This window comes from Rattus norvegicus, chromosome 5, assembly GCF_021556685.1.
Source record: "Rattus norvegicus strain SHRSP/BbbUtx chromosome 5, alternate assembly SHRSP_T2T, whole genome shotgun sequence".
NCBI classification, from domain to species: domain Eukaryota; kingdom Metazoa; phylum Chordata; class Mammalia; order Rodentia; family Muridae; genus Rattus; species Rattus norvegicus.
The window spans coordinates 155737710-155761665 of NC_141538.1; the positions used below are offsets into that span (position 1 = coordinate 155737710).

Here is a 23956-nt window from a genome sequence, read left to right on the forward strand (position 1 = left end):
CCGCTCCCACCTCCCCGGTCTGCGAGAGCCCAACAGGAGCAGCCAAGGCATTACTGACTGGACTTGCCCACTCTCTCAGGGCTTCCCACACTTGTTTCCTGGACACAGATGGCCACCCCACCTGTGACTCATGCTCACCAGGCCACAGCGGGCGTCACTGTGAGAGGTGAGATGGCTGGTGGGAGGGGCCCTGGGCCCAGCAGGGGAGTACCTGAGCGCTATCATTGAGCCGCCCTGTTCACAAGGAGCCTGTGATTTCTGCTCTTCGTCGCACAGACTCTAAAAGGCCATCAGCTTTCTGTTTTGGGGGCCTCACCCTGCAGCCTGGCACTGGCCTGCAGCCCACCTTCCAGCCCAGACCTTGTGTTATCCAGGCTAGAGTCCTTCCATTCGACCAGTGGTTCTTAACCTTCCTAGTGCTGCGGCCCTTTAATACAGCTCCTGACATTGTCGTGACCCCGATTGTAAAAGTATTTTCATTGCTACTCCATAACAGTCATTTTGCTACTGATGTGAATCGTAATGTAAACATCTGTGTTTTCCGGTGGTCTTGGGCAAAGTTCTTAGGGAAAGGGTGATTGGGCCCCCAATGGGTCATGATCCACAGATTGAGAACCCCTGCACTAGACCTTGGCTCAGTTTTGGTTTTTGTTGAGGTGGAGTTTCATATAGTCCAGGAGAGCTACAAACTCATTGTATCCTCCTGTATGGCCTTGAACTACTACTGATCCTCCTACCTCAGTCTCCTGAGGGTGACTATAGGCTCATGCCACCAGACCCAACATTAGTCTTCTCGATCTTGACCCAGCTGCAGTCTTGGCCCTACCCTTGTTTTTCTCTCCCCCATGTCTCAACTATGAAATGGGCTCACACAGGGTGGTGAATTTTCCCCCTTACTGTGAGGATCATTGAGTTGGAGCCCAGACTCCTCCCTTGGGCCCAGACCCTGCAGCAGTTTCCCAGGACTCCTGTCTCTCCCTGCAGGTGTGCCCCAGGTTACCATGGCAACCCCAGCCAGGGCCAGCCCTGTCACAGTGAGTAGAGTTGCAGACTTGGAGGGTGGGCAAGGGGGCGGGACTAGGAATGGTCCTCTGTTTCCCTCGGACCCAGGAGAGGTGGCTTTACCTTCCTGATTCTCAGCATCTGTCACAGGAGGATCACTGCCGACATCCTCAGAAGCAGGCAGCGGCCCTCTTGGTGCTTGGTGCCTCTAGGCAGACCTAGAGAGAGGTGGAGGTGTTGGGTTGGGGGTTGTGTCATCTCTGGCTTCTTTACACTTCAGGAGACGGTCAGGTTCCAGAGGTGCCAGGCTGTGACTGTGATCCCCATGGTAGCATCAGCAGCCAGTGTGATGCCACTGGTCAGTGCCAATGCAAGGTCAGTTCAAGGGCCTGCCTTCTATGAGGTCCACCCCAGTCCACCACTGGGTACCTGAGGAGATCCTGGGGCCTGGTCACGGGACGGGGTAGGTAGGGCTGCTCACAACTGCTGGTAAGTAGTGGGTGGGAAGACTGGCCCCAGAGGCTTCTGGGGCCCAGCAGACACCGCTGAGGCCCTACACACATCTTTTTGTCTGTCTTCCCCAGGCCCAGGTAGAAGGCCGCACTTGCAGCCACTGCCGACCCCACCACTTCCACCTGAGTGCCAGCAACCCGGAAGGCTGCCTGCCCTGTTTCTGCATGGGTGTCACACAGCAGTGCACCAGCTCCTCTTACTCACGCCAGCTGGTAAGAACCAGTCTGCCCCCTGCAAGTCAGGAGCACTGTCCCCCCGGGGCACCATCTCCAGGCCTTTGCTACTGCTCACCTCAGCATTGAGCCCAGTGCCTTGACTCCTGTTCCAAGACCTTCCAGGGTCTCCATTATTGTTTGTCTCTGCACTAAGCACACCCCTTCATCCAACCCCAGATGTCCATCCCTCCAGCGTTTCTCTCTCAGCCCCGGTCTCAGCGAACCCCATGTCCTGCCCCGACGTCTTCCCTGACATCTTTCTGTGCCCTATCCACTTTGGTGTGTCCGACTAAGCAGAACCCTGTTTCTTCCTCCCGATGTCAGATCTCTACCCACTTTGCTCCTGGAGACTTTCAAGGCTTTGCTCTGGTGAACCCTCAACGCAACAGCCAACTGACAGGGGGCTTCACCGTGGAACCAGTGCCTGATGGGGCCCGGCTCTCTTTCAGCAACTTTGCCCACCTCGGCCAAGAATCCTTCTACTGGCAGCTGCCCGAAACATACCAAGGAGACAAGGTAAGAGACGAGTGAGCTCCTGGCTGCCAGCTCAGAGCCAGGTCCTCCCTGAGCATGGGGTCAACAGGGACTCAGGCACAAGTTTGTGGTCTGCCATGTGGCTGCCACGTCATGACAGGGTCCAAGAGACCTCAGGTCACATCTCAGCTGTGCTGTTTGCTAACTGGACACCTGACCTCCCCAGCACAGGGTGGCTGGGACAATTGCATCTGATACATCCTGAGCACTCAGCTGGTAATGACTGAGCTTTTAGGCCAGGTCACATGTGCATGGTGAGACAGTTTCAGTTCGGATCCTCCAGTGCTCATTGGTGCTAGGTGCCGGCGTGGAAAGTCTCAGGTCATCTCTATTGAGTTCTAACTACACACCCACTCAAGGTATCTTAAGTTATGAGTGCATGAGCCGGCCCACGTCACTCCATTTCCTAGCAGAGGAAGGTAAAGCCAGAGAGGTCAAGGAGTCCCTGGACCAGTAGGCGATAGTGGCAGGGTTTGTATCCGGGTCAGACCTGTCCTTAAAAAGCTGAGCTGTAGGGGTTGGGGATTTAGCTCAGTGGTAGAGCGCTTGCCTAGTAAGCGCAAGGCCCTGGGTTCGGTCCCCAGCTCCGGAAAAAAAAAAAGGGAAAGGAAAAAGCTGAGCTAAGCAGAGAGAGAGCTAAGCAGAGAGAGCCATCTTTGTAACTCTATAATGAGGTCTGATAGGAAGAGAGCATCGTTAAGAATGGTCTTGTGAGGGTTGGGGATTTAGCTCAGTGGTAGAGCGCTTGCCTAGTAAGCGCAAGGCCCTGGGTTCGGTCCCCAGCTCCGGAAAAAAAAGAAAAGAAAAAAAAAAAAAAGAATGGTCTTGTGAATGGCAGGGTCTAAGAGGTGAACAGCTGGGGACTGGAAAGGTGGTTCAGGGGTTAGGAGTACCAGCTGCTCTCCCAGAAGACTCGGGTTCAATTCCCAGCAACCCCGTGGTAGCTCACAGCAGTCTGTAACTTCAGTTCCAGGGATCTGATGCTCTCCCACAGTCATATACTCAGGCAAAAAAAAAAAAAAAAAAAAAAAAATCAGCCAATGTCCTTGAATAAAAATAAATAAAAGTAAAATAAAAAAATAAAAGGTGACCCCCACGGCAGCCACATGTGGCTCTCAAGGAGTCATGGCCATAGTACCAGGACACATGGGACTTAGCATGTGAGCCGCCTATCAGCTGAGGCCCATGGCCAATCAGCCACACCCCAGTCCATTCACTGCAGTGGCCTTCCAGTCCCTGCTCCTTGGCAACAAACAGGTGCCACCCTCTGTCCAACCTGACTACCTTCTGCTGCGTTCTTCCTCTTGGCCCCTTCTCTCCTGGCCTCTCTCAGACCTTTCTCTGTCTCCTCCCCTGGTGCTTCTCGCTGCCCCACAGAGAGAGGCTCACTTTGCACGGCTACGCCGGGCTCACCAGGTATGCCCTCTGTTGAGTGGTGTGAAATGGGGGTGCTATGCAGGATGTGTCTGTGGTTGCCCTTGGCCTGCATGAGAGATGCCCTGTACCCATTGAACCTGTACTGTCACTGAGAGAGTGGGAGTGGTGTGTGCGATGCTATAGCCCACTGGCCCTGCGCTGTGTTTCTGGTGCCAACGGTTGGAGGTCTGCAGACAGGAAAAAACGCTTGATGTTAATTCATGTGACTGTGCCTGGCTCCCCAGTTTCCCTGTGTATTTGCCCGCAATCACCATTAACCTACGCATGTGCCCTTCCAGTAGCCTGGAGTAACCCTATGTGCCAGCCCCAAGATGGGGCTTGCCTCCCTCCCCAGTCACTGTGGCCTGCCTTGCTGGTACCATGGATGGGGAAGAAGCTGTTCATAACTCTGAGCCCTGTGAGGGCTGAGATGGCCTATGACTTCCATCCCATCAGAACCGCACATCCCTCTCAGAGGAAGAGTGGCGGGCAGCTGTGGCATCTGGGAGGATCCTTGGGGACACAGAGGGCAGGGGCCGGGCACAACGGGCGTCACAGGTAACCTAGGGCAAGCACAGGCTATGTCTGGGATCTAGAGATCAGACCTCGAACCCAGGCTTTCCTGGTTCACCTTCCCCCAAGCCTGTCCAGACCAGCGCACTCTACAGATAGGCCAGAAAGGCTTATGCAGTGTCGTGAGCAGCTCTCTACCGTCCCCCATGGCTGTCACAGAACTTTCTATCCTTCCCTTGCTGGGCACCCTGGGCATGGTTCCTCCCCAGTAGACCAAGCCCACACTCATCCCAGAATGCTCTGCCTGATTTCTAGGAGTGAGAAGGCAAACGGCGTAAGGGGAGGAAAGGGGACATCAGCACAGGCACATGGGTGGCCGAGAATGGGGAAATTGGACGGGGCGGGCTCAGCCTCATGGGTGTTTTTCTGTCTATCTATTTCTGTCTTCTTCTTCTTCCTCTCCTCGTTGCCCAGGTGGATGAGGCTCAGAGACGGGTGGATGCTGAGATCTGGCAGCTCCTTGCCGGCTTTGCCGCCCACCCCCACCCCCCTCCTCGTGGGCTGCGCCCCAACCCCCAGCTAGCTACCGCTCTACGAGCGGGCCCCCCCTCCTCTTCCTCCTCTTCATCTCCTTCCTCCTCCTCCTTCACTTCTCTGCCTTCCCCAGCAGGCTCTCAGGTATGTACCCAGTCACTCACAGAGGGGCCCGCCCACCATGCTTCCTAGACTCTGGCCACTTCCAAACCAGTGGGATAGTTCTGAGACTCCCTGGACTATCATTGGCTTCAGGCGTCTCTCTAACTACACCAGCTACCAAGTCAATTACAGCTATACTTAACGTTTTGAGACAAAGTGAGTCTCACTTCAGCCCAGGCTGACCTCAAGTTCAGACAGGAGTCTTAGCCTGTAAGGACTGGGATAATAACCATGTCTGCCTGCTCCTTGGGCTTGCTTTCTTTCTTTTTCTTTCTTTCTTCTTTAGATGAGGGGTCTCTCTATATAGACCAGGTTGGCCTTGAACTTGTGTTCATCCTCCTATCTTTGCCTCAAAGTATCGAGATTAAAGGTATACACTATCATACCCAACCATTTTTTTTTTTTCTGAGACAGTTTTCTGTAACCCAGGCTGACCACTTTATAGCCCAGGATGACCTTGAACTCCTGATCCACCTGCCTTTACCTCCAACGTCCTGAAATAATAAATGTGTGCTATTATACTATGTATCCCATCTTTAGGATGGAACCCAGGGCTTCCTGCAAGTTGAGTAAAAGCTACCAACCAAGTTACATCCACAGCCCTGTGGCTACATTGTTGTTGTTTTTTCTGGCTACTTTTTTTTTTTCAAGATAGGATCTTACTATGTAGCCAAGACTGTCCTGGAACTCACCAGGATAGACCAAGCTGGCCTCAATCTCACAGAGACCCACCTGCACATCACCTCCCATATATATATATATGTGCCACAGGATTTTTAAATGTTTACCAGTGCACCCCATTGATCTTGGGGTCCTCCAGAAAGACACACCATATTTGAGGCAAAACAGACCAAGAACATGCTTAGAAAGAACATCTAGGGGGTTGGGGATTTAGCTCAGTGGTAGAGCGCTTGCCTAGGAAGCGCAAGGCCCTGGGTTCGGTCCCCAGCTCCGAAAAAAAGAAAAGAAAAAAAAAAAAAGAAAAAGAAAGAACATCTAGAGGACCTGGCCTCAAAGCAGGAAGCAGGTTGCCCAGAGAGCATGGTGGGCATGTGATGTGAAGTTGGGTGGGTTCCAGGTCCCTGCTGGGGTGCCTGTACCCCATTCTTACCTTCTACTCTTCTGCTCTAGTTCTCCCTTTCCTACGAGGGCTTCTCTCTGCTGCCTGGAAGCCTCTATTACTGGCAGCTGCCCCGAGCCTTCCTAGGGAATAAGGTAACCAGGAAGTGGAGGGGCCATGGGTGGTCTCAGGGTGCATTTATTGGGACTTGGTGTGTGCAGTATTGTCACTACAGAGGCAATTACAGTGCTGGCCTCCCAGAACTCTCCACCATTCTTACTTACCAGTCCTGCATTCTGCATGTGACTGTCCTTCTTGTGTGTGTGTGTGTGAGTGTGTGTGTGTGTGTGTGTGTGTGTGTGTGTGTGTGTGTGTACACTTGCACATGCACATGAGCTTATGGAGGCCAGAAGACAACTTCAGCCATCATTCCTTATTTTTTGAGACACGGTCTCTCATTGGATTAGAGCTCACCTAGTAGCCTGGCCAGCCATGGACTCCCTGGGATCACCTGTTCTGTCCCATTGGTGTTAGAATGCCCAGGACTTTTGGGGAGAGAGGTCCTCTGAGAAGCAAACTCAGGTCCCCACACTTGCACATAAACATTTTACCAACAGCCATCGCCACTACTGTGGGTGCTGTTACTGTTACACAGACGTTAACATTCAAGTTGATATGGCTCCCGCCTTGCCTGCTTGTCCCCACATGACTGAGAGAGCCTCTTCAGATTGTGTGTACCTAGGGGTTGGGGCTTTGGCTCAGTGGTAGAGAACGTAAAGCACAGGTCTGGTCACCAGCAATGGTGAGAGGGAGGCAGGGTTTAGTTAACACGTGTAAAGCTGCATTCAGAGGCCAGGCCAGGCTAGTTAGGTTCAGAGGAAGTGAGGTAAGAGTCTACCAGAATCTGGGTTGGTACCGTAAGTAGGGGAGAACCATTGGCCTTCAAGTTGCTGAGTGTGTCACTGTATGCGTCCTGAGCTATGTACTCCTCGAGGTGCCTTTAAGGTCTTTTTACTTCTATCTGCAGATGAGGGAAGTAGGGCTCAGAGTCAGTGACTAGACCACAGTTGCCCAGGCTTCCACATGGTAGCTCTTGCCTAACATCCCTGTGTGGTGCACGCCTTCCGCTTCCTAGAAAGCTGCTCCCAGAAGACACTGTGAACTCACTGGCATCCAAAACAAACAGGAAACCAGTTGTTTCGGTTGTCCTCTGGTTAGGCTAAGTTCCTTACCACACCCTGAGTTGTTAGAGAATAGCCCTAGGGCCTATGTCACCCAAGGCCTGGTGCATAGCCAACTGGTGTTTGATCAATGTTCACCCACTGAATGAATGCACTTGAACCAGGCAGACACCCTGTGCTGGGTAGTTTTTAGCCAGTTGTCTGCCCTGGTTATGGAGGAGAGGGAGGAAAGTCCAATGGGCAGAGCTGGGACCTTGGCTGCCGGGATGAAAGAGTCCTTTGCAAACCTACGCCTTCTAGTCACGCCTACAAAGACACAAGTCCCGTTGGCTTGTCCACAATAAAGAACAAACTGGGCTGGAGAGATGGCTCAGTGGCTAAGAGCACTGACTGCTCTTCCAGAGGACCTGAGTTCAATTCCCAGCAACCACATAGTGGCTCACAACCATCTGTAATGAGATCTGATGCCCTCTTCTGGTGTCTGAAGACAGCTACAGTGTACTCACATACATAAAATAAATAAATTAACAAACAAATAAACAATTACAAACAGAATGGCTCATACAACCAATTGCAGGGTCCAAGGTGACAGCTGGATTTAGTCATTAGGGCTTTTTCTCGTTCTGTAGCTTCTGGTCCCATGGGAGTTTCTCTGTCCCAAAAGAAAGAGGAGTGCCAGATGCACTGTCCCTTACCCAGCTGGGGAGAGGTGCACACGGCCACACTGCATCTGGCCACACTGGGACTGACCCCACCCATCTCCCTTCCTGATCCAGAACTGTTTCCATAGGGCAGGCCTGGCTGGCTTGTTCTCCACAGGAGATGGGAGGGACCTGCGTGTACAGGAAGGTTGTCCTATAAAGAGAACTAGGAGGGAACAGGAGGTTCAGAGGTTAAGAGTACTGACTTCTCTTTCAATTCTGAAGGACCCAGGTTCAATTCGCAGCACTCCCATGGTGGCTCACAACCCTCTGTAACTCCAGAGCCAGCGATCCAAGGCCTCTTTTGACCTCCACAGGCTTCCGTACACTCAGCGCTTATTGTACTCCCATACATACCTAAAATAAATACTTCAAAAGAGAGAAAGAAGGAACAAGGATGTAGTTCACAGAAAGAAGGAAGTAAACTCTAGGTAGACCCAAAGCCAGTAGCCCAGGAGATGAGGTATCAGAACCCATGCGGAGCTCTGCCACTCACCTGTGTGATCTTGTCTTTCTGCAGGTGGCTGCCTATGGTGGGAAGCTACGGTATACGCTCTCCTACACATCCGGGCCACAGGGCAGCCCACTCTCGGACCCTGATATCCAGATTACGGTGAGCTCATTAGAATCCACAGTGGTCAGCCAGAAGAGAAAATGGACGCCATGTTCCCAACATCCAGTTAGCCCTACCTGGCTGGCTACTCCCTAGATCTGAGCCTAGCTGCTGGCCATGGGGGCAGTGGGCAGGCACTTGAGCTTGGAGCGTAGACAGATGAGAGACCAAGTGATTGGGAGAACCTGGGGTTAGTGGATACCCCTGCCTTAAGTAGCCCTAAATGCCCTTCCTAACTCTTCTGGTGTCTCTGCAGGGCAATAACATCATGCTGGTAGCCTCTCAGCCCGCACTACAGGGCCCAGAGAGGAGGAGCTATGAGATCATCTTCCGAGAGGTAGGTGGCATCTGGCTTTGATTCCCTGGACACACAGGCCTACAAGTTCAGGAGGCCCAGCCCAGAGCTTCCACTGACACTTGCTGTCCCCCTACACAGGAGTTCTGGCGGCGACCAGATGGACAGCCTGCGACCCGAGAGCACTTGCTCATGGCCCTGGCAGATCTGGATGAACTTCTGGTTCGGGCCACATTCTCCTCAGTGCCACGGGCAGCCAGTATCAGTGCTGTGAGCCTAGAAGTGGCCCAGCCAGGGCCCTCTGGTGGACCCCGAGCCCTCGAGGTGGAAGAGTGTCGCTGCCCCCCAGGCTATGTTGGCTTATCCTGCCAGGTGGGTGTGATGCTGGCTGGCCTGGCTGCATCTGCTCCAGTGCCATGGTATATGCAAAGTGATTGGTCAGTTACCGGTGCTGTAGGCTGCAACTGCTCTCTGAGTTAGGTGACTTCTGTTTTGTTTTGTTTTGTTTTGTTTTTCCTTTTCTTTTTTTCAGAGCTGGGAACCGAACCCAGGGCCTTGCGCTTGCTAGGCAAGCGCTCTACCACTGAGCTAAATCCCCAACCCCGACTTCTGTTCTTACACATGGTTGTGGTCACTCCCTAATAGCCAAGCCATCCCTTTAACTGATAGAAGCAAACTGTCCAAGAGAGATAGGTGACTTACTCAAAGGGCATACAGCCAACATGCGGAGGACTAACTTGAACCTAGATCTGATGGACTCTGGCATCCTTTTGTCCTAACCACCAGCCAGTACTGCCTAAAGAATGGCATACTTGGGGTTGGGGAGACACTCTAAAGCACGTAAGACTCTCAGAGCTGAGCAAAGATGTGCCCAGGCACACAGCATGGAGCGATGGTGCTGTAGACCTGAGAAGAAGCACATGGAGACCAGGCCTGCAGCTGGGCCACTGTGAATAGCCCAGAACAGGTCTCCGAGGTGGGGAGGCACACTGCTATAGGTATCCCATGATCAGAGCCAGTCTGGGACAATGTGTTGGAGGTGGACAAAATGAACAGAACAGAAAGATCGATTGAGGCATGACATAATGTGTTAAGAGGGTCAGTAGGGTGGGACGGAGGGCTGTCATTTGGAAGCTACTGGGGGCGTCTGCTAGATGTGCCCTAAGCTTTGAGCTCCAGGTGGACGGGAGCTTACCCTACACATGACGTCGACCCACTCAGCATCAGATGAGGCAGTGGAACCCTTTCCAGGTGGGCAGCAGGACACTTTAATGTCCCTGGGCCTTATTTGGGGCCACTGACTTTCCAATCCCAGTGTAGAAATCCATGCTTCTCAAAGATGCCAAGTTTGGCTCATTTGAAAGAGGAGGAGCTGTTGAGAAGCGCCTCTGTGCCTCTGTGCCCTGTGCCTACTGCTGCAGCTCAGCCCAAGAGATCCACCAACTGACCCCCAGAGTGTGGAAAGGAGGCCTTTGGCTGCTTTGACAGGAGCCAGGGCAGAGGAGAGAGAGAGAACTGCCTGCTCTCCAGATCTGTGATTCTTTATCTCCAACGTCCACTGTGCAGTGTTTCCCCTACCAATATGCCTGTTTGGTTTGGGTTCTGGTTTTGGTTTGGTTTGAATTTTCAAGGCTCGTGTAGCTCAGGCTAGCTTTGAGGCTCGGTATGTAGCCGAGTCTAGTCTTGAACATCCCAGCCTTCCTGTCACCCCCCACCCCCAAGTGTTAGGATTGCACTTGTGAGCCACCAGGCCTAGCAGGATTCGTAACTGGTGCAGGCAAAGCCAGTGATAAACATTGGCAAGATGGCTTAGGTGGCACTTGCCACAAAGCCCGGACCTCAGTTCATCTCAGTTCAGGATCCACATTGTTGAAGGAGAGACCGAACTCCTATAGGTTGTCCTCTGACCTCCATATATACACGGTGGCTCATACGCACACACACAAATACATAAATACATGCAAAAATATCTTCAAGGGCTCTTTCTCCCAAGTGATCTTCCCAGCCCACTTCCCCATTTAGCTGTGAAGTGTCTCCAGAAAGACCTTTCCCACCAGAATTTTCAGGAACCAAGGTCTTGAGGTAAGGCAGGTTTCCCAATTAAAGCTGTACTATATCTCTCCAAGCTAACACTGCCTAGGCTCATCATGCCCTGTCTCCTGGAGCACTGAGAGATGAGAGACAGGCCAAGGCCTTTTGAGAGAGCTGGTGGATGGAGACTGGCCTGGGACGCTCTTTCTTAGAGCCAGTGGGGACCAGACACTGGACAGTGCAGGATGGACAGAAGGATAGAGCAGCCGCTCTAAGTGCAAACCTGTGAGCAATGGAGACTGACTTCCCTCTGTCCTCTAGGACTGTGCCCCCGGCTACACTCGCACTGGGAGCGGACTGTACCTTGGCCAGTGCGAGTTGTGCGAATGCAATGGCCACTCCGAAGTGTGTCACCCGGAGACTGGAGCCTGCACGGTGAGCTGCAAGTGGGGCTAGGCTGGGGGTGGGCAATGGGATGGGGAGGGGTCTTGGTAAGGTATGCCAGCTTCCAGGGACAACAAGTTCACAAGAGAGCACCTGGGTGAATAAAACAGGCGAGCATGGTAGGGAGCCAGAACTATGGGACGCCATTCTTTGTAAAGGAAGCAATGGTTCCTCATTGCTTACACCCAAATGGCTAATACTATTGCAAAAGGACAGATTACAGAGGCTTGGGGTTGGTGGTGGTGGTGGTATGGTGGTGGTGGTGGTATGGTGGTAGTGGTGGTAGGTGTTGTTGTTGTTGGTGGTGGTGGTGGTGGTTATAGGGATCAAATCAAACCTTGCTAAATATACCTTTCCATGCATTTTTGGTGTGGTGGGTATGGCCCCACAGGTACATGGCCAGGACATAGACAGTTGACAGAGTCCCAAACTCAGTATGAAGCAAGGAACACACTCTGTTAACATCCCACATGAGGCTGTCTTGACATAAGACTGTATACACTCCTTATTGGGTTTTTGAGCTTTTTACATATATGGGTATTTTGCCCATGTCTGTGTACCATGTGCATGCTTGGCGTTTACAGAGGCATCAGAAGATTCCTTTGTACTGCAGATGGTTGTGAGACAGCGTGTAGGTTCTAGGAATTGGACCTGGGTCCTCTGAAAGCAGCCAGTGTTCGTAACCACTGAGCCATCTCTCCAGTCCCCCTCCCACGTGTTTTTCTTTTTCTTTTAAACAGTGAAACATGTATCTTCAAGGCTGTGTGCCCAAATGTATCCCTTTGCTTTTCTTTAACATCAAGCGCTCACATATGCACATTCGCATGGGTGCCTGATAATTTTTTTTTTCTGAGATAGCTGACTCACTGTGTAGCCAAGGATGAGCTTGACCTCCTGATTCCCGAATCCCTCTCAGTTGCTGAGGTTGCCAATGCATCACGAAGCCCAGGCCTAAATGGTCGATTTGATTTACCCAGGTCCCCCACAGGCATTCTTTTCATCACGGCTGAACTGATGGTCACCACTGTAATCAAATCCATATATTCTTCCGTGACTCTTCTCTAAGATATGTGTCTAGGTTTCTGAATCAGGGCGCTCGGATGAGTTTTCCTTCATGGCTGCTGTCTGACACCCTTGTACCCTGCAGGGTTGTCAGCACAACACTGTGGGTGAGTTCTGTGAGACGTGCGCAACTGGCTACTACGGAGATGCCACGGCTGGGACGCCTGAGGACTGCCAGCCCTGTGCCTGCCCACTGACCAACCCAGAGAACATGTGCGTGCTTTGCTCAGATCCAGGGTTGAGCTCCTGCTGGAGGGTGGGAGGCAAGCTGGGAAGGAGGCTCCGGGGTCTTACGTGCCTGCCTGCCCGCCCCAGGTTCTCCCGCACCTGTGAGAGCCTCGGAGCCGGAGGGTACCGCTGCACCGCCTGTGAACCTGGCTACACCGGGCAGTACTGCGAGCAGTAAGTAGGGAGTGGGAAGAGGAGGGGTGAATCAGAGACTCCCAGGCAAGAGTCCTGCAGGGTGTGGCTTGGAAAAATCTATACCAGGATCACTGTTGCGAACACTTCCTATTCATGCCGCCCTTGGGGTGAGCAGGCATTTATGGCTCCGTGCTTCGGGCAAACGGCCGTCCTTCTCCATTCCTCACACCAGCTGGGACTGGGATTAACTTCTTGACTCATTTGGGGGTGTTTTGTTTGGTTCTATTCTGTTGTTAAGGCATGGGGTCTCACTGTGCAGCCCAGGCTACACTGCTTCCGGTGTTGATATTGCAGATGCATGTGGCCACCCTTGCGCAACTTCTTGAATTCTTACTATTCAGGTCTTTATGCTGCTGGTCCCTGTGTGCAGAACATTGTATCCTCCCAACCCCACCCTTTCCTGGCTAACTCCTCTCAGCCTTCAAGATCCAGCCTCTTGCGTTTATTCATCACTCTTGGAGGGTGGACAGGTTAAAACAGGGTCTCAGTATAAGCCTGGACTGGCCTCCAACTCTGTAATTCAGGCTGGCCTGGAATCTCAGCCTCCTAAATTACAGGTATAGGTTTAGCCACGCAGGGATCGGCACTTTTTACTGAGCATCTTCTGTGTGTCCGTGCAGTGTGCTGAGGTGCCAGGGATAAACTGACAAACTATGTCAGCCCTATGAAGTCTGCAACCCAAAACAGATGAATCTAAGGAAAAACAGCTGTGGGATAAACATTTCTGAACTCGATCAGTTCTCTGGAAGCACTGTGTAGCATGCTCGAGGGGACCCATGACACATGGGAGCCATGCTTTGTGCTGTCTGTGACCTCACTCTTTCTCCCTGGGTCCTCATTCTCACTTTACATAAAATTTGTCCCAGACCAAGGTGTAGGGTTATTGTCCAGCGTCCTGCTTCTGCTCTGTCACAGGGCTCAGCCAGACAGGGGAGGTTTGACAGTGCTCACCCCACACCGCCTCCGGGAGGGTGTCAGGCTGTAGGGCAGCCGTGGGACACTGCTCCAGGGGTAGGGAAGCACAGTTTGGGGCACAGACACAGCTGAAACTGGCTAGTGGGTCCCCAGGCCTGCAAGGAGGCTGGGGCCATCAGGTTCTCATGCTCTTGGGCATCCAGGCACTGCTGGAATGCTTCGGAAGAGCTGAGAAAGGAGTTGGAGCACTGAGGGCTGGATCTGGCCCGTGGCCGAGGGGAAAGAGGGAGCGTTCTGGCTGGTCCTGTGTGGGAGAGTCTTAAGCTTGGTTTGATGGCAGCGCTGGGAGGCCTTGTACAGGAGATTAGACCGTGGTTCTGTAGGCAAAGGCCTTCTCTGTGGCTGTCCATGGTGGATCCCATAAAAAGAGGCAGTCCATGGTTTCAGGGCATTTATTGCCATGGCGGAAGGTGGATGAGTAAAACCGTACCCCACTTCTCAGGGTGGGCCTGAAATTAAATGCCTTTTGCAGGGAGGAGTGTCTGGGAAGGAATAGTTTTTGGCTAAGCCTCCAGGCCTTTAGGCACCTCATTACAATGGATATCTGTCTTGAGCCTACAGGACCTGTGTCCTCTACCTGTGGAGGGGCTTGGGGCAGTTGCCCTTTTGTGACCAATGGCCATAAATCTATGGAGGGCTGTGCCTAGTGACAGGGCCTGGTTTGCCAGGAGTCAAGCGAAATGCCTACCATCCCTTAGTGTCACTGGGGTTTCTAGCCTTGGCTCAACTGGGAACCAGGGTGCCTTTCATGGTCCCAGACCAGGGACTTTGCTGTGTCTTCTGTTGTACCTCCACATCGAGCGTAGTGTCTGATACTCACTGGTTCCCTGGTAAACGTTTGTTGAATAAATGCTTCCCTGGAGAATAGCAGGCTTACCTCTCCATTGCTCAGCCCCCTGGCAACCTCTGTCTCAGCTCCTTGAGGCCCTGTGTTAGTGATTCCCTGGCCCCCAGAGTTCTTCTGGGACCCTGAGCTTCCTCAATATACCATGGGCAGCTGGCTGAGCTAGCTCCTCAAGGTCCCTGTGAGATACTAGATCCCTTGGGGCTTACAGAGCTGGTCCCTGTTCCTCCTAACAGGTGTGCCCCAGGCTACGAGGGTAACCCCAATGTACAAGGAGGCCGGTGCCAGCCACTGAGTAAGTAGGACCATGGCCTAGGGTGGTAGGAGAGGGAAGTTGAAGACCCCAGGGAGTATGAGGGAAAGAGTTCTGAGGTTGGGGACCTAGGGCTTTGGGAGACACTGTTTTATGCTGAGGCCTTCCTAGCTGAATGACCTCCTTCTGCCACTCCACTAGCAAAAGAGTCCCTGGAGGTTCAGATCCATCCCTCTCGGAGCGTGGTTCCCCAAGGCGGCCCACACTCCCTAAGGTGCCAGGTCAACGGGAGTCCACCTCACTACTTCTACTGGTCCCGTGAAGACGGGCGGCCCTTGCCCAGCGGTGCACAACAGCGGCATCAAGGTACTCACACACCTACCACCCCCTATGTCCCATGAGTCACCCCTGTTCCTGTCCTACTGGGAGGCTTGTGGGGCTGAACTTTCACAAGTCTCTCCTCACCCCAGGCTCTGAGCTCCACTTCCCTAGCGTGCAGCCCTCCGACGCCGGTGTCTACATCTGCACCTGCAGAAACCTGATTCACACCAGCAACAGCAGGGCTGAGCTACTGGTCGCTGGTGAGTCCCCGCTTCCCTGTCCCTGCTAGAACCTGCCTAGAGGTCATTAGCTGAGATTCACTCAGGACAGGCCCTGGATAGGACCCACCAAGGTCCAAGGCCAACCTGTCAAGCTCAAAAGGAATGGCAGGAAAACCCGGGAGAGAAGCCAGTGAGATTGGGAGGAAGTAGGGAAGGAGGTGTCCAGGTGCAAGCTGGGGCAAAGGCTTCTGGGAAAGCTGCCTATCCAACACTCTGTAGAAAGTATGATATAGGCAGGGAGAAGACATGAAGACAAGACCGGTTGACAGAAGTGGGAACTCGAGTAGGCACACAGAGCATGTGGAAACTCTTCCGATAATTGTGGCTCTGAGGAGGGTGCCGTGCACCTACCTTTAAGGCGCATGCTCAGGGGGCTGAGGCAGGTGGATCTCCAGATGGAGGCCAGCCTGGACTGTGTAAGCAAGACCCTGTCTAGGAGGGAAAATAAGTCTTAGCTCTGACGAGTGGTCAAGTAAGCAATGCGGCAACATCTGGAAATACGTAGAACTAAAGGGGGATGTTTTCAGACATGGAAATTTCGAGAACAAATTGGTCAGTGAAGCAGGTGGCAGGGATTGATATGGTGTAGGAGGAAGTCCTCAGGAAGGATCCAGAGCTCTGAAATGCAGGGTGGGATGGGGCCAGGCAGAAGCATGGTCACATCTTTCAGGGACCCAGGGAGGAGTAAGGGAGAGTTAGACTGAGGGAGGGGAGGGGTATGGTAGGGGAGAGCGTTAGAATGGGGAGGGGGCAGACTTCACGGGGAGGGTTAGACACTGGGTGGGCATGGAAATACACCCGACTGGCAGGTTCTGCCTTCTAAGCAAGTGTAAGTTGAAGCCATGGGTTTTAAGGTAGAAGGATGGGTTTGCAGGCTGAGGGAGCTGGGAGGAAATGTGAAATAGCCATCTCAGGAACTCAAACCGGAAGCCAATGGAGAAGTCAGAAAGTGTGAAGTGTTGAGAGCTCATTTGTGGCCTGGGATGGTGAAATGGGGCCAATACGCTCCCACTGGACCACATGCTGGCTGCCTCGTGCCAGCAGGGAGAGACATGGTAAGGCTCAGCCAGGAAGGTGCAGGGAGGCACCAGGAAGTGGAATGACAGCCCAGCTGTACTAGGAAGGAAGAAATGTCCAAAGGAGGTGAGCTGGAGATGTGGCTTAGCTGATAGGGGGCTTGCCAGCTCTGCACAAAGCCTTGCATTCGAACCACACAGAAAGTGGTTGTGGGACTGGAGGTGTGACTCAATGGTTAAGGGCATATGTTGCTCTTCAGTGTAGGTCACTTACAGTCACCAGCAACTCCAGCTTCAAGAGGATCCGATACCCTCTTCCGGCCTCTGTAGGCACCTATACTCACATGTATATGCACACATCCACATATACACACACTATACACATATACAGTTATATTACATTATTATAAATATATAATTATATATCTATTACATATTCCTATTTATATTACATACAGTTATATATTACATGTTTATATTTTATATTAAATATATATTCTATCAAAACTAGATGTGGTAGCACAAACCTGTCACCCCAGCGTTCGGGAGGTTGAGGCAGGAGAATCGAGACTTTAAGGTCACCCTTAGCTACAAAGGAATTTGAAGTGAGTCTCAGTGCATGAGACTCCATCTTCAAAGAGAGAGTCCTTGAGGCACAGAGGCAGGAGGATTGTTCAGTCTGAGGCCATCCTCGTCTACATAGCCAGCTAGGGAAGCAGAGGGAGACCTGTCTCGGAAGGGGTCGGGAAAGCAGGCCTAAGAGGAAGTGACACAGAACCATGATGTGGAGCTCACTGGAGACTTCCCGCCCACAGAAGCTCCCAGCAAGCCCATCACGGTGACAGTGGAGGAGCAGAGGAGCCAGAGTGTGCGGCCCGGAGCTGACGTCACCTTCATCTGCACGGCCAAGAGCAAAGTGAGCCGACAGGGAGAGGTGGGGGAAGTCTTCTCCTGGGCTCCCTGAGCCCACGCATGTCCTCACCCTACTGCTGGCTTGCAGTCCCCAGCCTACACCCTGGTGTGGACCCGTCTGCACAACGGGAAGCTACCGTCCCGTGCTATGGACTTCAACGGCATCCTGACCATTCGTAATGTGCAGCCGAGTGACGCAGGCACCTACGTGTGCACCGGCTCCAACATGTTCGCCATGGACCAGGGCACCGCCACGCTGCATGTTCAGGGTATGCCTTGTCGTGATCAGAGCCTGGCCCCAGGGTTCCCCCTACATGCTCTAGGCTCTGAAGAAGTGGGGTTCTGAGGCATGTGTCCTGGTTGAGGTGACCCTAGTGAGAGAACACACAGGAGACACTTGCGTACAGTGATGGAAGCCGGGGGTGGGAGGGACTGGAAGGTGAGAAGTGAGAGGAAGGTGGTGGAGGCCTGAAACCCCAGCGGCTGGAGGTTGAGGAAAAAGTTCTGTGAAGTTGAGGAGTCTGGACAGCATTGTGAAGCCTCTTCAGAAAGAGAAGAGAGGGTGCCCTGGGCAGGTCTTAGGTGAGGAAGCAACAGGGCCCATGTTTCCAAAGCCCTCACTGACCCCTCCTCTACCTCCACCCTCACCCCTGGCTACTGCATGGAAGAATGGCTATGCAGGGCTAGAACAGAAGCAGAGACTGACAAGGGGCCAAAGCTGTGAGTGGGGGACAGTCCCCATCCTGACCACATGTCATCCTTACTCTCTTGTTAGTCTCAGGCACCTCCACTGCCCCGGTGGCTTCCATTCACCCGCCACAGCTCACTGTGCAGCCGGGACAACTGGCTGAGTTCCGCTGTAGCGCCACGGGGAACCCCACCCCCACTCTGGAATGGATAGGTGAGACCGGCTGTCCTGGGTGAGGAGGACAAGGGCCAGTCCCAGGGTGTGCTGACCCATGTCTCCCCACCAGGGGGTCCCAGTGGCCAGCTTCCCACAAAGGCTCAGATCCACAACGGCATCCTGCGCCTGCCAGCCATCGAGCCCTCAGATCAGGGCCAGTACCTGTGCCGTGCCCTCAGCAGCGCTGGGCAGCATGTGGTCAGGGCCATGCTTCAGGTGCACGGTGAGAGAGCAGGCCTTGAGGTAGGGTTGGGCCTGGGAGGGGCTCAGAGAGGCATCTTCACAGGGGTTCTGTCTGCAGGGGGCAGTGGACCCAGGGTCCAGGTGAGCCCTGAGAGGACCCAGGTACATGAAGGCCGCACGGTGAGGCTGTACTGCAGGGCAGCAGGGGTACCCAGTGCCAGCATCACCTGGAGGAAGGAGGGAGGCAGCCTGCCCCCTCAGGTGAGCCAGTCTGGCTGTCCCAATGGAGTCCCAGCACTCATCCACCTGTCCCTCCATGCTCTAACCCTCCCTCAGGCTCCCTGAACCTCCTACTTAGATCCTATATTCCAGTCCTTCTCGCACCCCACTCACCCCTTTACAATCCAATTCCATGGTCTGCAGTCCATAGTGACTCCATTCTAATAGTCCCCAACTCATCTTGGTGTAGGGCTTGATCCTTCCAAGTCTGCCTTGGCCCCCTCACAAGTACCTGAGTGTTCTCTCCATGTGGCAGGCCCGGTCAGAGAACACAGACATCCCCACACTGCTCATCCCAGCCATTAGAGTTGCTGACTCTGGTTTCTACCTCTGTGTGGCCACCAGCCCCACAGGCACCGCCCAGGCCCGCATTCAGGTGGTCGTCCTCTCAGGTATGGGGTCTCCCTCCCGGGCTGGCATTATGGGTAAAGGGGAGCCAAGGCTGAGACATGCTTACTCCGCTGTGGCTACAGCTTCCGGTGCCAGCTCGGTGCCAGTCAGGATCGAATCCTCATCACCATCCGTGACCGAAGGACAGACCCTTGACCTCAACTGTGCGGTGATGGGGTTGACCTACACCCAGGTCACGTGGTACAAGCGAGGGGGCAGCCTGCCTCCCCATGCCCAGGTAGGAGGCTTTTCCAACCTGGGGCTGGGACTCTGGGACAGAGACACAGGCTGGGAGTGGAAGGAAGCAGCGGGAAGCGGGGACAGGAGTGGGAGGGGTCTTTGTGCTTCAGCTGCCAAGCCGTCCTGCGCAGTAAGGCAGGACAATTCCTTCCCTCCTGGCTCCCAGCCTAGCATGAATGGCTCCGAGTAGAGCCTGTGCATTGGATGACTGAGCTACTGTGCCTCAGAGGGAGTCGTAAGCACAGCTGCAGCCTCATCCTTATTCACCTTTGCCCTACCTGACCCAGGTCCACGGCTCCCGGCTGCGGCTCCCCCAGGTCTCACCAGCAGATTCTGGAGAATATGTGTGCCGAGTGGAGAGTGACTTGGGCCCTAAGGAGGCTTCCATCGTTGTCTCTGTCCTTCACAGCCCCCATTCAGGCCCCAGCTACACCCCAGGTGAGGTGCCAGCGGGGCCGACAGGGACAGAGCCATAGGCTCTCCCAGGCACAGAGAAGAACGCCTGTGAGCTCTCCAGGGCCATCAGGATGCAGGGGTATCCTGTCAGCCTCTGCTGCCTGCTCTGGAAGCCAGCAGGCTGGGGGTGGAGTGAATGCTGATCTAGCTTGCCTCAAACTCCCGAAGGCTCTCCCTGCAAACAGTAGTGTTGGCTTCCACACTGAGTCAGGAGTTCTGCTGATATGGGTTCAAATCTGGACTCTGCCCTTCATCAACCTTGAGGTGGTTCTTCGGCCTCCGATGACCTCATTTTCCTGCTCTGGGTAGACTGTGACATTTATAGGCTACCCAGTTTATATGGGGTGTGGTTTTAACACCAGTCAGGTCAGGATATGCTTAGTTTGATGGGAACGGTAATGTTGTGGTATGCATAGGTGACATGGGCCTGTGAAGCATGCTGGGAAGCTGTGGCAGGTGTTCTGAGAAGGGGAAGCATCATTACTGTGCATACTCTTGGCTGGCCTGACAGAAAGTCCTTGGGTCCCTTGTCACCTTGAGGTCATAAGGGTGACAGAGTCTGGAGTTGGAGGTGGGCTACTCAGGAGGCCAGAGGCTCAAGGCTGGGCCTCTAACCACCCTCTCTGTGCCCAGCCACCAGCAGCACTCCACCCATCCGCATTGAATCTTCATCCTCCCATGTGGCTGAGGGACAAACCCTGGATCTGAACTGCGTGGTGCCTGGGCAGGCACAGGTGACTTGGCGCAAACGTGGAGGCAGCCTTCCCGCCCGGCACCAGGTAAAGCCTCCCCAGTGCCAGTCTGCTAGAGGGGATGTACGGGGACACTTTAAGGCCAGCCTAAACCCCAATCCACCCCCTTCGCAGACCCATGGTTCCCTGCTGAGACTGCACCAGGTGTCCCCTGCCGACTCAGGCGAGTATGTGTGCCATGTCCTCCTGGGCTCTGAGCACATAGAAACCTCTGTCCTGGTCACCATCGAGCCTGCCGTGTCCATCCCTGGTGAGTGGCTCCCAGTGATACAGAAAGTTGCAAGAGGGAGAAGGCTTTCAGGGTGTAGCATCCCCATCTATGATTCCTACTGCTAGCTGGGGACAGGCGACCACCCAGGCTCTGGCTTCAGGGCCATGTCTAGGCAGACTGCTTTTGTCTGAATGACCCAGATCGTCCATCAAGGTCTTCTTGGCCATGTCTCTCCCTTGGTCTCCTGCCTCCCTTCTCCTTCCTAGCCTTACTGCCTGCCTGTCTTACTTTGTCTGTCTGGCTTCCTGCTTCCTGCTTTGAGGAAAACTTGGGCTCTTGATCAGGGTTATTGAGCTCAGGGCCTCAAGACAGGGCTGTCAAATTTCTGAGACAAGGGTCTGACCTCAGATTACAAGGCTGAGCCAGCTCTAAGAGGGAGTTTCAGCCCTGTCTCTTGGGAAGTATCCGTTACCGTCCCCCTGTCCCTACAGCCCCTGGACCTGTCCCTCCTGTCAGAATTGAGTCCTCATCCCCCACCGTGGCTGAGGGTCAGACGCTGGATCTCAACTGTGTGGTAGCAGGACAGGCCCATGCACAGGTCACATGGTATAAGCGTGGGAGCAGCCTGCCTGCCCGGCACCAGGTACTCACTCCTAGAACGTCGAAGGGTCTATGGGTGGTAGGCTATATAGGGGTCACAGCCTGGTAGGCAGGTATGGAGCCCCTCCTGGGACACCCTCTTATATCCCTGTCATGGCTGGCCCAGGTCCGTGGCTCCCGCCTGTACATCTTCCAGGCTTCCCCAGCGGATGCTGGAGAATATGTGTGCAGGGCAGGCAATGGGCAGGAAGCCACCATCACAGTCAAGGTCACAGGCAACCAAGGGGCCAACATCGCCTACCGTGAGTAGCCCACTCGGCTGGGCTGGGATGTGAGGAGAGGGGAGGCTGGGGCAGCTTTAGAGAAGGTGTTTGACTGTGGCTTTTCCTCCAGCCCCAGGTAGCACGCCAACCATTCGCATTGAGTCCTCGTCCTCTCACGTGGCTGAGGGGCAGACCCTGGATCTAAATTGTGTGGTGCAAGGACAGGCCCACGCCCAGGTCACGTGGCACAAGCGAGGAGGCAGCCTGCCTGCCCGGCACCAGGTAGGGGATAAGGGGTGCAAAGGAGCCAAAGAGAAGGGAGATTCTGGGTGGGAGTGGTAGCATGAGCCCCATCACTCAGATGTGTTCTACTGTGGCTAGACCCAAAGCCAGTGCTGGGCTGGCCTCTGTATGCGTCGTACGTAGTCTACTACCCTGACCTTAGGAAGTTGCTCAGCCTCTCTGTGCTGTGTAGATTCAGGGTCGACAAGGAGATAGTGGTCCGTGTGCTCAGAGTCGTATCAGGACCAAGTCCAGTTGTGGTTTTGTTCAGCTTGTGCATAACTAACATTGAGCAGCTTAACAGCTTGCGTGCTGGGGTTTGCAACCTTTTGACCCCACTGACTACAACACACCTATGCAGGGGAGGGCAGTGTTTATGGTTGTCAGGGCAGCACTGCAGAGGGTCTTGCCTGGGATCGGAGAGGGTGTGCTTAGCACTGACGCAGTGTGGGAAAATGTGTGCCAGTTCTCCAGGGGCTTCTCCCAGCAGCCCCCACTCTGAGGACAAGACCCAGCCGACCCAGAGCCGATGGCCAAGCCATCGGGCTGAAAGAGGGCAGCAGTTGGCAGATTGTGAGTGCTGTGTTGGAGTCCTGGAAGGAATCCCCTTAATGTCACCTTCTCTTGGCCAGACCCATGGTTCCCTGCTGAGGCTGCACCAGGTGTCTCCCGTGGACTCAGGAGAATATGTGTGCCGAGTGGAGGGAGGGCCCGTGCCTCTGGAGAGCTCTGTCCTGGTCGCCATTGAACCTGCAGGCTCTGTGCCCGGTAAGTAGCCATGTTGGGAGGGGATGGGAAGTGGATAGAGCTGGATACCACACATGGAGGCTCCTCGCTGTGGCCATGGCAGGACCTAGAGACAACATTCCATGAATCCAGGGGCCCCGTGACCCCACTCACAGCCGTCTCTCAGCTGTTGGAGACCAACACTCTGCCCTCTGTTGCTAGCACTCGGGGTCACCCCTCCGGTCCGAATCGAGTCATCTTCCTCCCACGTGTCAGAAGGGCAGAGCCTGGATCTGAACTGCCTTGTTGCTGGGCAGACTCACCCCCAGATCTCCTGGCACAAGCGTGGGGGCAGCCTCCCTGCCCGGCATCAGGTAGGAGACGAGAAGCTAAGGGAGAACCTAAAGAGCCCTCATAGCTGGGGGTGGGGGTGGGGGATAGGGAGAGTAGGGGGTGGAGGGGGTGGGGGGTGGGGTGGTGAGTTCAGGCTGTGCGTTCAAGCATATCACAGCACTTCAGATGTACTCTGCCGCTTGCCTGCTGGGTAACTTTGGGCTAGTTGCTTCACTTCTCTGATCCTTAAGGTCATCTGTCAAGTACGTCCCTATCATGAGTGCCGGCCCTGTGTGCATCAGGTGGCAAGCCCAAGGGGACTTAACGGGTCCTAACCTGTGCAATCACTAGCTAACTGGGCTGGGAGGGAGCCAGAGAAGGCAACCAGAGTCTGGTGGGTGACTACCATGCTGGTCTCTGAACCTGGCACCTCTCCCCATCTCCTCCCAGGTACATGGGTCAAGGCTGAGACTGCTCCAGGTGACCCCAGCTGACTCTGGGGAGTACGTGTGCCGTGTCGTCAGTGGCTCAGGCACCCATGAAGCTTCTGTCCTTGTCACTATTCAGCAGCACCTCAGCCCCTCCCACCGTGAGTGTCTTAGGGGTGGCAGTGAATGACAGGGGCTGCGAGGGGCCGGGCTGCACCCACAGCCTGCCTTCTGTCTCGTCACAGCCCAGAGCGTGGTGCACCCTGTGCGCATTGAATCTTCGTCACCCTCGCTGGCCAACGGCCATACTCTGGACCTGAACTGCCTGGTTGCCAGCCTTACCCCCCACACCATCACCTGGTATAAGCGTGGAGGCAGCTTACCCAGCCGGCATCAGGTACAGAGCCAAAAAATAGGACAGCACTCTGGTGGGAAGTCTAGAGTGGATTCTAGACCCTGGCCCTGCGCTCATTCAGTCACTCAACAAACACTGAGCATCTCCACTGGGTAGTCTTGGATTGGCACTAGGGTATAGATCTATCCTATTGGCCCTGGTTCCAGCTCCTCAGAAGAGGTTGCTGCAGCCACTGCTTGTGCCTGGAGCTGCT

At 54.2% G+C, this 23956-nt stretch overlaps 1 protein-coding gene across 3 annotated transcripts in view; it reads left to right on the top strand.

Moving 5' to 3' along the window:
- Hspg2 (heparan sulfate proteoglycan 2) overlaps positions 1-23956 on the top strand; it is a 101161-nt gene that overhangs the window by 50913 nt on the left and 26292 nt on the right. For 2 of the 3 annotated variants that reach the window (XM_087549396.1, NM_001427438.1), the window contains 31 exon segments: positions 80-166; positions 985-1034; positions 1283-1377; positions 1587-1727; positions 2055-2246; positions 8352-8444; positions 8701-8781; positions 8881-9111; positions 11092-11205; positions 12362-12489; positions 12592-12678; positions 14755-14813; positions 14973-15137; positions 15242-15352; positions 17205-17305; positions 17390-17570; positions 18077-18202; positions 18276-18428; positions 18507-18649; positions 18924-19059; positions 19141-19295; positions 19585-19735; positions 20387-20532; positions 20620-20755; positions 21208-21359; positions 21483-21618; positions 21710-21861; positions 22494-22629; positions 22810-22961; positions 23371-23509; positions 23594-23745. In XM_087549396.1, the coding sequence (XP_087405522.1) occupies positions 80-166; positions 985-1034; positions 1283-1377; positions 1587-1727; positions 2055-2246; positions 8352-8444; positions 8701-8781; positions 8881-9111; positions 11092-11205; positions 12362-12489; positions 12592-12678; positions 14755-14813; positions 14973-15137; positions 15242-15352; positions 17205-17305; positions 17390-17570; positions 18077-18202; positions 18276-18428; positions 18507-18649; positions 18924-19059; positions 19141-19295; positions 19585-19735; positions 20387-20532; positions 20620-20755; positions 21208-21359; positions 21483-21618; positions 21710-21861; positions 22494-22629; positions 22810-22961; positions 23371-23509; positions 23594-23745 (4081 nt within the window). 3 annotated transcript variants of the gene reach the window in all.